Here is a 12841-nt window from a genome sequence, read left to right as displayed (position 1 = left end):
GCCCGCCGCCGCCTCGGGCCCGGCGCCTCCTCGGGCCCGGCGCCTCCTCGGGCCCGGCGCCGCCTCGGGCCCGCCGCCGCCTCGGGCCCGGCTCCTCCTCGGGCCCGCCGCCGCCTCGGGCCCGGCGCCGCCTCGGGCCCGGCGCCGCCTCGGGCCCGGCTCGGCGCTGCGGCCGCGCTGTAGTGCTGCCATGCCCCGATACAGCCCCGCCATCCGCGGCACTGTGATCCTGCTGGTGCTAAATTCGTTGTTTTGTAATTACGCGCTGTCCGAATACATCTTGAGCGAGGGGGTTTGGTCTGACTTGGGATGATTTCTCGGTAGATTCACTTCAAAGCCCCTAAGCAGAAACTACGCACGCGTGTCTGTGTGCACAGACACAAATACCTAACATGTATTCTTAATAAGGACGATACATTTCTAACAAAGATAATGCCAGCAAAAAGAAAGAATGGCAAAACTGAGCTTCTACACGAGGCTGTCCAATTAAGCGGCGCCGTGGCGGAAGATTGCTGGGTTTTTCACACGGGGCGTGCGCCGCCCTCCGCCCGCGCTGCCGGCGCCGTGCCGCGTTACACAGCGCAGCTCCCGCGGAGATCCCCCGCCTCCGCCGCCTCCGCCGGCCCCGGGGCGCCTTCGGCATCGCCCGCTGCTCCCCCGGGCGGTTTCACGCCTCTAAAGGGCTGCGCAGGAACGCCACGGCCCCGCTGGAGCTGCCGGCCGCGGTGACGTTCCCGTGTCCGCGGTCTCCCGACAAAGAGCCGCAGGGCCCGGCCTCCCCAGCGCCGGGCGAGGGAGACGGCAGGAGCTTACACTCAGCTCAGCCCGGGGTTCAGCACCCCCAGAAGCGGCGGGGAAGGCTGTGTCCACCCCCAGAAATGCCGGGGTGAGGGAGGGCACTGGGCTCTGAACACCCAGTGCCCACAGACACCGAAGCTGCGGGCACAGAGACTCCTCCTGCAGACACAGAGCCCAGCCAGGCAAAGAAGAGGAAGTGACAGAAGGCAGGGTTTGGCCCGCTGATGTTTCTCAGACGCCCATCACGGATTTCAGAGGACAACCTTTGCTCTGGGTGTTTATTAATTGTCCCTTCTGACCCGAGGAGAGGCCGTGCTGCAGCCTGCACATGGTTCTGGACTAGGTCTGCTCTTCTGGAGCTGGTGCCAAGGTGCCCAGCAGCTCAGGAACCAGCAGTGCTCAGCTGCTGCAGCACTTGACCATCAGTTACTTGATGTTATCGTATCTGGTGTTCCCATCTCCAGCTCTTCATCTTCCTCCTCCGACCAGCTCAAGCTGTCATCAGAGTCCTCATCCTGCACGGCCCCGGGCTCCTCTGTGTTTGCAGCTTCCTTCTCTTGCTCACCACAGGACTGCAATTTGCTTTGGGGGAGCTCCAGCCTGGCCCAGGAGCCAGGGCTGGCTTTGCAAAGCGTGATCTCCACCTTGGCTGGGACCATGCTCACAAAGCTCTTCTCTACATCAATGGTCTAGAGAGAGGGAAAGGTGCAGCGAGCCGGGCAGGGGAGGGCAGGCAGCACACGCTCAGCCTTCCCCCTCTGGCAAAGCCCTGCTAGAGGAGAAATCTCCTCCTGTACCAGAAGCTGCAGCTGAGCTGAGCTTCACATTTTGTCTCAGCAGCAGCACAGCGCTCGTACAGAGCTCAGGAGAGCTCAGCCTGCCTCAGCGGCGGCACAGCCTCTCCCCAGCAGCGAGCTGTGCTGACACACAGCCGTGCCCACGCCTGTCAGCGCTCTGCTGCCTGCAGGCACGGCCGGCACGCACCAGAAATACAGACGAGAAATGCACACGCAAATTCCTGAGCCTCACTGCTGCTCCCCAGGCAGCGAGCAGCTGAAAAATCAGTCTCGTGGCTCAGCCCGCAGCCTGCCCGCAACTCGCAGCAGGACTGTGGGGGAGACAGGGGCCTGCTGGGCCAAAGAACATTTGGGGCAGCCTGGGACCAAACCCAGAGCACCCATAGGGCCGCCAGTGACCTCCACCTCTGACTTAGCTCTGGATCAATCCGTCTCAGCCTCCCCACAACCCCTAAGGCATTTCCCAGCAGAGATGGCCATAAATGCCTGTAGCTGGGCTACCCAGCCCAGGATGAAAAGCCCAGGCTGCCTCACAGACCTGCAGCCCAGCCCCATGCAGACTGCTGGAACAGGGAAATCAAAGCAAACAGGATCTTACCCCCCAGAGCTCCAGTTCTGCCTGGAAAATCTTATTCCCTTCAAAGATGACATGAGCCTCGAGCTGAAAGAGCAACAGAAAATTATCTGAGAGGGTAGCAGAGCACTGCCAGAGCTCTTCCCCCAGACAGTGCAGCTGACTTTCAGCACCACATTGCATCCCACAATCCTGGCTCCAGTGTAATGGTCTGGTGACCCCCTCAGCACCTGGCAACATTTCACCCCTTTCAGAGCATGACAGGTTCACCTCTGTCACAGGTCAAGGGACTCAAAGCCACTCAAATCCACCCACTGAGGCTGAAAGGCAGAGCTGCTGGGCAGATGCAGCAGTGAGGCCACCAGACTCTCAGCTCAGGGAGATGGCAGGTTAGCAGTGCCAGCCCTGTTTGTAGCAACAGGGCACCAAAGAGCACCAGCCACACAGCTGGCTCTTGGTATTGGGCAGGTTCTGCAAACTCAGGTGGGCTCTGGAGAGTGCACATCCCCACCCCACTCACCACGGTGCGATTGGCCTTCACGCTGCTGAGGGCAGGCAGGGGGTTCTTGGCATAGACTGTCACCACCACCTGGCTGCCGGTTTGGTGCCAGTCCTGCCGGCACAGCACCGCCTTCTTGTCCTGCCGAGGAGAGGAACCCCTCAGGGCACAGCTGGGGCTCAGGCACCGCCCCGACAGAGGGGACGCCTGAGCCAGAGGACGCTCCCTTGCACATCTCCTTTGTGCTGGTCACTTCAGGTTGGCGCCAGCTAAGCAGGAACAAACCCTGCCTTTCGTGCAGGTTTTTGAAGGCAGATGGTTCATGCAAAGGTGGGCAGTCCCTGCCGTGCTGTCTGTCCCACGTAACATGGGACATCTGTGCCGTGCTTGGGGTTCCTCCAGGGTACTCTAAGATCAGAGACTTCCAGTTCCAGAGTCACTCTGCTATAGCCAAGCTCCTAAGTGGTGTGCACAGTCAGGAAACTCAGCCAGGAGGGCAATGCAGGGGCTGCTACTGGACATGGATCATGCCACCAAGCTACATTTGGGGGTCAGATGAGCCCCAGATGGCCATGTCTCACCTTTGCCCACCTTGTCAGCACCACAGGCAGTGACAGGCCTGTGTCCCCACCAGGCTCATTTCTGACCATCACAAGGAGACAGACCCCCTGCAGCCCCCCACACTGCCAGCCAAAGAAATGCTCCAGGAGGAGTCCTGGCCCCAGATTTAGGTGACAATTAGCACAAAGCATCTGCATCACAACATCACAGTTCCCTCACAGCAGCCTCCTTTACATTCAGGATATGTTTTCTGCTCCAGAACAAAGAAGAGATTGGGCTCAGAGAGGGTCGCTGGGAGCAGTGCTGACTCAGAGGAACACAGTGCACTTTCAGGGCTGCTTTGGTGCAACTTTCCCAGCTCAAGCTTGTTTCCAGTCAAGAACTTTCCTGGGGAAATTTACAGACACAGTGTTGAGAATTGAGATCTTGTCCCCACTGCCCTGCCACAACACCATGTTGGTATGTGGATGAGATCCCTCCTGAGAAGCAGCTGCAGAGGGAAAGCTTTGTTAAAGCCAAATGCAGTAATCTGCAATCATCTTTGATGGGGTTTTTTTTGGTGTGACTTTTCCTGTGCTCAGCCACCTGTCTCTGTGTGGCAGCCTACAATGCTGGCTGTGCTGTGTCCAGGGCCAGGTCCTGCCTCGTTCAGATTTCTGTTGCACATCTGCCCATTGGGTGTGAGAGCTGACACATCTTGTGAATGCAGAGCAGCATCTTAAAGGGCAGATGGGTGAAGATTAGGCATTCAAACCCTGTGCACTCATCTGTCAGCAATTATGAATATTAAGACAATTAAGTGCGGAAACCTGTGTGAATGCAGAGCAAGGGAAGGAGCGCTCTCAAGTGCCAGTAATGCCAATTGCTCACATGAGCTGCCTCTGCTCTGAGGCCCTTTACCTTCTTTTCTGTCCAGCAGTGACACCCACGGCTGCAGCCCGGCTGCTCCATAAAGGCACTGAAGTCTGTGGTTTTGATTCCACAGCAGCTCCAGTACTTCATCCTGAGGAGAGCAGGGTGACCTGAGTGGGGTCAGGAGCAGGAGAGGGGACCGGAGCAGGCTGGGGCCCCCTGAGAGGGGCTCATAAGCAGAAGCTGCCCCTGCCCACCTGTCCCCTCTCAGGGTGTCACCCACAACTGCAGGGGCCGTGCTGCTGGGGCCACACAGCCTTGCCATGCAGCATTTTCAGCCCGTGGCAGGGTCAGTTTGCTCTCTGGTAAAGGGTTGCTTCTTACCCCTCATGGAAGACAGGAACGCCAGGATGAAATGTACAAACCTCTGTGTCGCTCTCTGGGCCCTGGTAGATCTGTGGAAAAAAGAGGAAAGTTCTGCCCGTGTCTCTGGCACAGGATGACGTGACACAGGTGTTCATTCACCAATGCTCCTCCACGTAGAGGTCACAGCACAATGCCCAACATCACCCTTTTGCCAGGTCCAGCACCTGTGAAGCCTCACTGGGACTACGCCCAGCCAGCAGCCCTTCTGCACCCTCCTCCCAAACACAGCCTGCTCCCAGCCCAGGGCTTGGCAACACAAGGGCAGTGGGCAAGTTAAGACACCACAGGAACTCAGTCTGAGGTGCAAGGGGTGATTTGTCATCGCTGTCCTTTCCAGAGCATGTCAGCCTTATGGCCTCTTCTGCCTCCTGCCTTTTGCTCCCCACTCCCCTGCTGCTGGTTTCCAAGCATGCTATCCCTGTCACAGCTCAATCCCTCCCACTCATCCTCAAGGCAGCCTCGGGCAAGAGAGAAATTGGGCTGTGCTGCATCAGTTCAACGCAGGTGGGAATTGTTCCACATGCATTTTGCCTACGCGTCCAATCCTGAATACGTGCTGTATTTCACTGCAAGCAATCAGCAGCAGTGAAACACAAATGTACCACCAGTCTGGAAGCCTCTTGCAGGAAAGTGGGTGGGAGGTGACAGAGGTGGCTGCTCCCAGGGTGGGATGAGAATACGGAGCACATGGGCACTGCCACCTTCCACCTGCCCGATACCTGCCCTGAACCTGGACCTGTAATGCTCCTGGCCACAACGGGGGGTACAGATGGGACCCTGCCAGGTACTCACCGCCTTGCAGGCTGCGTTCTTGCACGTGGTGCCAGCTCTCACCTGGGCAGCCTCCTCGCCTGTGAGAGCAACACATCTTCACCCAGGACACACACTGCCCATGCCTGCCCTCAGATCCTCCCCCGGCTCCCTGCCAGCTCCCCAGCTGAGCACAGACCATCCCAACGTGCCTCCAAGGTGCAGGTTTGCAGGTAGATGAACACGCAGCACTCACTGACTGCCCTGAGCCTGTCATGCAAAACCCTGTGCTGAAATTGCCATGTGCAACTCCGGTGCCATCCATCAGCTTGTCCCTACCTGTACAACTGCTCTCGAGCGTCTTGTCCTCAGAGGACATGTTCAGTTTCTCCAGTGCCTGCTCCAGAGACCTGGATACTTTAATTGGCAGCAGTTGTCTTGGCTCATCAGAGCTGGGAAAGAGCAGCAGCAGCAAAAGCCAAGTGGGTTTTTTCTGTGATTTAAGTGTCCTTGCCTCTCCTGAGAGAGCAGCAGGGCAGGACACACACAGAAGTGACACAGCAGGCCAAGGCTGCTAGCTGAGCCTATCTCACCTCGGTCTTTCCCGCAGCATCTTCTCAGCTGACTTTGGTCCTTGGAAGATGAGCTCCTTCACTGGTTTGGCCTTTGGTTCATCTGAAGTCTTCTCTTGGCTGGAAGGCTCAGAGGGCTTCTCCTTGCTGTGAAACCCCTTTGTGCATCCCTGAGCAGCAGAGACAAGCCTAATGATTGCTTTGTCCTCCTCAGCCTGCTGGCTATTCCCAAACTCTGTGAGTTTCCATGATGTGGTGGCTCAGTGTCCTGCAGAAATGGGCTCTGACCCTGCACTTTGGGAGCAGCACCCTTGCTTGGAGGGTCCTTGGAAACAGATAGTAAATCCCTGGCTGGCAGGGGAGAGGGGACATCCCTGACACAGGACAGGGATGGGACAGGACTGGACAGGGGCCCAAAGGAAAGGATAGAGGAACAGTGGGTGCATTTGGGCTGGCAGGTCACTCACCTTTATGGAGAGGAACTCGGAGAAGTCCGTTGTGCGTTTCTTGCAACAAGACCAGCCCTAGACACCAGGAGAGGACAGGCTGGTCAGGCGTGGGCAACCCTGCTGGGGACAAGGTCACTCCCCGCAGCTGCAGCCCCACTCACCTTCAGGGCATCGTGGAAAATGGGGACACCTGGGTGATACAGGCAGGAATCTGAGAAGGGAAAACGGGGCAAAAGCTTTCAGGAGAAGCAATCCTGTGACAGCCAGCAGCTCCTGCTCCCGCTCCTGCCCGCGCTGGGCTCGGCAGCAGCACGGCAGCCGAGGCCGCGCTCCGGGAAGGCAGCGCACACCTCCCATTGCCTCTGGTGCAAGGCAGAATTCACTCACCCTCGGCGTTGTGCTCGGGATCAAACCTCTGCCCGCAGCCCACACCTCCCATTCCCTCTGGTGCAAGGCAGAATTCACTCACCCTCGGCGTTGTGCTCGGGATCAAACCTCTGCCCGCAGCCCTTGTTGTAGCACAGCGATGCCATAGCTCAGGCGTGTTCGCAGCGTCCTTCACCCCTTCCACAGAAATCGCATCAGTCTTTTCCCTGCCCGGGATGCCTCCTGTGCTCCCCCACCGCCTGCAGCCCAGGCGCCGGGAGGTGGCTTTGCCCGTCCCTGGAGGCAGCTGTGGGAGGAGGCTGGTAACCCGAGCCCGGCCTAAAGATGGACAGGGCAGCTGATGGGGCTTGGCGCCTGTGCTATCTCCGCAGGCATTTCTGTGCTGGCCCTGCGCCCAGCAGAGGGAATGGGCACTGCAGGGTGGCCCCGGGCCCGGGGTGGCGTGCAGAGGCCCCACACCAGTGCCTGCCATCGTGCCAGGCAGCATCTGTCACGGAGGCATGGCATCAGCCGGGCTTTGACCAGCCACGCTCGGACATCCCTGAAACCGCAGGGAAGACAATTCCCAGAGTCGCAGGGCAAAACTCGTGCTGATCTCCCCCAGCCCCAGGAGGCACCTGGGTGCACCTGCTAAACAGAGGCACCAAGGCTGTGCATGTGGTCAAGACATCTTTTAATGCTGGTTTTTGTGCAGCCCAGGAGTAACAGAGTGGTCAGGGGAAGGTTCTTGGCCAGACATGAGAAGTAGGACACAGTGATTACGTGGGTGATTATGATTAGATTTATGGCTAGTAAAGTTTTTAAATGCAGTACCTAAACAACAACTCTACCATCTATTACAAAATATTGTGTATACAGGAACGGTCCCTCTCATTAAGTCACAAGCTTCAGTGAGACCCACTCACTTTCTAAACTTCTCAGAGAAATCTTGGTGTGGCTCAGACCAAATCTCAGATTTGGTTACAGTATTTGTCTAAAGGATTATAATATTCAAGTTTGGCTAGAAACATACAGATTTGCAGTCTTTGACCTTGCAGAATTCACAATTACAAAGCTATAAGGCAACTTTGGAGCTGCTTTAGAATTTTATCTCTGTATTTGACCAGATCTTACAGTTTTTCACTACTCCTCCAAAAGTGCAATGTTCCTTGCATTCTGGCTGGACATACCTTGCAGGTGTCCCCAGGAGGGGCAGGGATAACAAACACCACCCAGAAGCTGCCTGTGACCTTGGAAGAACAGTTTGCATGGTTGGCCCAGACTCCAGCAGCATTTTATACCCTTCTGCAGGTCGATGTGCACCACAGTCAATCACAAACAGTTCAGCTCCCCCATCTCTGGAATGCATTAATCATGCAAGCATTCAGTGAGTTCCTCCTGCAAAACCTGTCTGAGGTTTTCATCTTATCTTAGGACAAACCACACTGCCCAGCACAGATTGTGGAAAGGGAGAAGGAAGGACACACACACAGACTTAGACCTGACTATCTTCCCTTGTCATCACATCAGGGATGAAAATTGCTCGCTGGAAGATTGTTGTAATCACAAAAGAACACAACAAAATGTTACTCTGGTCCCCTGTATGCAGAAGGGGTTTGCTCAGACACCCTGCTCCCCTTCTGAGACCTAAGAGTTTTCCTCTACAAACAGGAAACTCTCTTGAGATCAAAGGTTTTACTTAGTTCCTCTTCGTGTTCTAAATCAAATATTTTCTTTGTGCTGTTCCTGTTTGCAGGGACAGCTGTTTCCTGGGTGCTGCCCTGACCTCCAGGAGCACACAGCATCCAGGGACCATTTCTGTTCAGGAACTGGGGTCAATGTAAGTCCTTGGCACTATCACACAGTACAAAGAACGTGATCTGCAGGCAGAAGATGCCCAGGGAGTCTGCTCAGGAGGTGAGCCCACAGGGGCTGCCATTGGCCGATGCCACTGGCTGATGCAATTCTAACCCTGTCCTACAATGTTTGTTTAACCTACTTAATCCCTCTACAAAGCCTGAAAAATTTTCTGTCATTCCAAGGGAATCTCAGAGTTCAGAGTTAGGGTGAACTGTTGCCAGAATTGTGGAGCTTATCAGGGAGAAGACTCCAGATTATTTCACACTATCCTGCTACTTTAGCTCAGTTCTGCCACCCCCACCTTGAGATGCCCCAGCCAGCAGCACCATCAGGCTTTTCCTTGGCAGCTCCTTAGCAAGGAGCCAGCCCTGCTGCAGGGGAGGACATGCACCACTGTCACACCTCTTTATACCTGGGTCACCTGTGTACAAACCTACATCCACCCAAAAGCTGGGAGGGAAACAGGAGGGCAGCAGGGAACTTGTCACACCCACATGATCCACGTGGATTCAAAGCACTGTACTGCCCCAGGTCACAACTGACCCAACAGCCCCAAAGGTAGGCAAAAAAACCCTACTGGCATCCAGAGCCTCTGCTTAGGTGAGAAAGATCACTGGGGACCCAGGGAGCTGGGCAGAGGCCTGTGGCGGGGGAGTTTGCCATCCTGGGGGCTGAGCAGAGCTATAGTGTTTCAGATCTCCCTGTTCTTTCCACGAGCTGTCAGCAAGGCTGCAGCTGTCACCGACCCCGTGCCAGTGAGAATATGGAGCTCAGGTTACCCTGCACACCTCAGAGGAAACGCCAGCAGGCTGATGTGGCTGACACACATCACAGAGATAAACAGCAGGTACCCGGGGGGACTGGGGCTGAGGCAACTCTCTATTCTGCACCTGAGACAGGCATCGAGCTCCCAGCTGCCAATTAAAAATAAGGCCTGTTTGCTTTATACACACTTAATTTCATATACAACAGATCAAAAAAGGAAGTTGAAAATCCAATAAAATATTCTCAAATCTAGCCAAATGTGCTTGCCCTTGAACAATCAGGGTCAGTGTAAAACAGCCCTGCAAGGTCCTGGGGACAACATGCTGGATACCTCCAGGGAAACAAACTCAGCTCACCCCTGACCTTTCAGTCATTCAGGATGCCCTGTGGAACCAGGGTAGCAGCAAGACACTGCATTTCTAAAGCACAGAGTAACTCCTCCATACTAAAGAGGCTTCTTAGGCTAAGGGTTACCCCTGAAAAACATATTACTGTGATGTATGTAGCAGGCAGGATTAATGCTTTATTTATTTGGGCAATTAAATCTTTCTCAAAAGAACATGTGTTGAGCAATTCTGCAGCAGTTCTGCCTGGCCATTCTTCAGATAGCACTGCTAAGGAGTTATGTAGCACCTGCCCAAGGGGTCCTCACTGCTTGTACTCAACAGCTCAGAGAAGAGGTTTGAAAAAGACCAGGAAACTACCAGAAATGTGGGTACAGGCAACCTCTCCATTCAATACCACTGTTTTTCTGCAGCTTGGGTTATTACAGGACTAGTGCTGCAACACTTCAGTCTCATTGGACAAATATAACCTCAAACTGGAACCAGCTACCCAGCTGACAAGGATTTTCTCCCTGTAGTTCAGCCAGTGTCTTACTCCAGAGAGAATTCCTTGGAGCTGAGTTACTCATTTAGGAGTTGATTCACTGTGGTGCTCACTCTGAAGGCACATGCAGTATTCCTAATCAAAAAGTGCCCTTTAGTCCTCAGCTGGAACCAGTCCAAAAAGAAGAGTTCAGTCTACTCCCAAGACTCAATTTTGTATCATTAGCTGGCATCCTGAATCAAAATCTGCTGGCTGAAATACCCTGAACTGGCACTGAGTGTGGGGTTTTAGCACTTTTCCTTTTGAGGGTCCTGTTGCCTTTATAGCAAGGTCACTGTGAGCTTATTTAGAGCAGAGTGGCCAAACTGAAGTGAGGGAAAGTGCCCCAAAACCAGTGCTGTGCCTGGCTGAGCTCCTCGGTTTCTTTCTCTCTTATTACTTACATCTGGTACTAGGTACCCAAGTCACAACCATGAGAAGAATGAATGATGGCTCCTTTCAGCAAGGCCATAGAAAATCACATCTTCCTTCTTTCAACCCCCAAAGGTAGCTCACTGGAGAAGTGGTTTAGCACATGCTGTCACTTGCAGCTTTCTATGATAAATTAGAGCTGCTAGTGAGAGGCACCATGCCAGGAAAAAAAAATGGAATGTTTGTCTACTGCTTTGGTATGGCAAAATTATCCACATACCAGCTGGATTTTTCATTTATCTTTGATTCTTGCAAATGCACTCACTACTGTTGAAGAGGAGGCTGCATAAAGCACAAGTTGTAACTTCTGAAGTCCACAAATGATGGGGGTTTAAAATTAAGAGCAAAATGGTAAAACCAAATTGCTCATCAATCCTTGGTGTGACCCAAACGGATACTGGAGAACTGCATTTTAAACCAGCTGATCAAATATGACAGCGAAAGGCAACGGTTTCTCCTCAGAAGAGTAAGAATATTTCGTCAGTCTGCAATTACATAATGGCCAGCCAGCACTCTGGAAAGGCATGCAGAGGGAAGCATTCCCTTCTGCACAGTGGCTGAACCCCAGCACAGCAGTGCTGTGAACAGCCCAGCCTCAGGACATGCACTTGTTACCTCAAACAGGCGGTGCAAGCACCGACACCAAACTCCAGCGGGCTTCAGCAGAGCAAGAATTGCTCTGGAGTGGGGCAGCCTTGCTTGCTCCTGTGCCCAGCTGCAAGTGCTCCTGCACTGCACTCAGCCTGTCCCTGACATGCCTCTGAAAATCTTACTAGAGCTTTGCTTTACAATTTCCTTACTCACTCACAGATTTTCGGTCTCCTCCTTTAAAGCAAATTAAGGATAGTTGCCTATAGGATCCATACGAGAATTTAGTTTTCTTTAATTGCTGCCACTGGATCTTTAATTTAGATATTTGAAATCTTGTTAGATGGGTTTTGAGCAGTGTTAAATTCCTCCTTCCCTATGATTTTCCACAGAGTTTTCTCACAGGGAAAGGGCAGTTAACTAGACCCATCCTTATCTTATACCTGCTCAGGACTGTTCAGCAGCAGAGTGATGCTGAACATCCGAGCTCTGCTGTTTCACTAGGACAGCAATTTCTCCTTGGACTGCTCAGTAACACACAAGCCAGCTGAGCAACTGGCAGGTGAAGGAGGTAATGCAGACATGTGGTTGTAACTTCATAGTTTCTTCTCCTCATATTTCACACTTCAGAATTAAACAATGTACTTACCCAATGGCCATGGCACTAGTGAATGTCTGCCAGCCTCATTCCAGACACAAGCTACGAGAACAGATCCATCTTCCACAGGTCAATAGAAAAGCTAATTAGCATTCTCACTTGAGATTTTGCAACAGTGAGCTGTTCTAGCAAATGAGCCAGATGAAAAAACATCACCAAACTCTTCATGCTTCACAATCAAGCTGATAACCACCATTAGATACCATATCATCTCAGCAAACCAGCTGCTGGTGCTTCCAAATGTGGAAAAACAAATTAAAAAGAAGAAATAAAGAGCACTGGCTGCAGCCTCTCTTCCATACATCTTATCATCTCATTCCAGGTTAACTAAAGAAAGGGGTAAACCAATCAAGGCTCCAGAGTGCTAATTTCATCTTCCCCTACTTAAAGAGTACATACAGGACCAAATCATAATTTCAGGTTCTTGCTGTGGCAACATTAGCCATCTCAAAATGTTTTTATCTTTCCTATGATTTCACATTTTCCAAGGCACTTTCTTATGCTTTTAGGCTGTAACACTTTCTCCCTCCTCTCTTTCCCACCTAAATTTATTTCTAAGCTTCCCCCTTCACAGTCTCAACTCTGGAGACTCAGTGTGAGAACACAAGTCACAGCAGATGCCTGTCCCTACAGAGTCCCTCGTGTATTACACCAGATAAAGCATTACTATTGTCATCAGTGAGTCCTCTCCTTCCTACCCCAGCACAGGAGTTCTGGGAAGGTCCCAGCCAAAGAGCAGACAGACAGCTGTACTCTGCAGCTGAGAAAGGAACTGAGCTCCAGGCTCCTGGTGACACACGGACATGTCCTGCATCCCACCTCCCCGCAGCCACAACACACGCATCCCAGGTAGGTCAGCAGCTCCCTTTCCACATTCTAATCTGCTGAAGGTCACATTCCAACACACAAAGAAAGCCTGCTCTGTGAGAAAGAAAACTGTTAGAAAATTCTCAGGGTTTGAACACCCTCTTTACAGAGCTATGCAAGAACAACTCTCACGCCATAACCTGAAGCTTCATTAAATTCA

General features: G+C 53.1%; 1 protein-coding gene across 1 annotated transcript; it reads right to left on the bottom strand.

Moving 5' to 3' along the window:
• Positions 1 to 138: 138 nt before the first annotated feature.
• On the bottom strand, positions 139 to 12810 carry ITGB1BP2 (integrin subunit beta 1 binding protein 2). Its single transcript, XM_053955819.1, has 11 exons — positions 6748 to 12810; positions 6440 to 6489; positions 6297 to 6353; positions 5851 to 5999; positions 5597 to 5709; positions 5300 to 5358; positions 4466 to 4536; positions 4130 to 4232; positions 2690 to 2809; positions 2194 to 2256; positions 139 to 1487 (listed from the first exon to the last, which is right to left on the bottom strand). Exons 1-11 carry the CDS (start codon positions 6809 to 6811, stop codon positions 1221 to 1223), a joined length of 1116 nt encoding a protein of 371 aa, XP_053811794.1. The 5' UTR covers positions 6812 to 12810; the 3' UTR covers positions 139 to 1220.
• Between the last annotated feature and the right edge of the window lie 31 nt (positions 12811 to 12841).

The sequence above is a fragment of the Vidua chalybeata genome, chromosome 14 (genome assembly GCF_026979565.1).
Source record: "Vidua chalybeata isolate OUT-0048 chromosome 14, bVidCha1 merged haplotype, whole genome shotgun sequence".
In the NCBI taxonomy this organism is placed as follows: Eukaryota; Metazoa; Chordata; class Aves; order Passeriformes; family Viduidae; genus Vidua; species Vidua chalybeata.
This window is presented reverse-complemented; position numbering and strand designations above follow the sequence as displayed.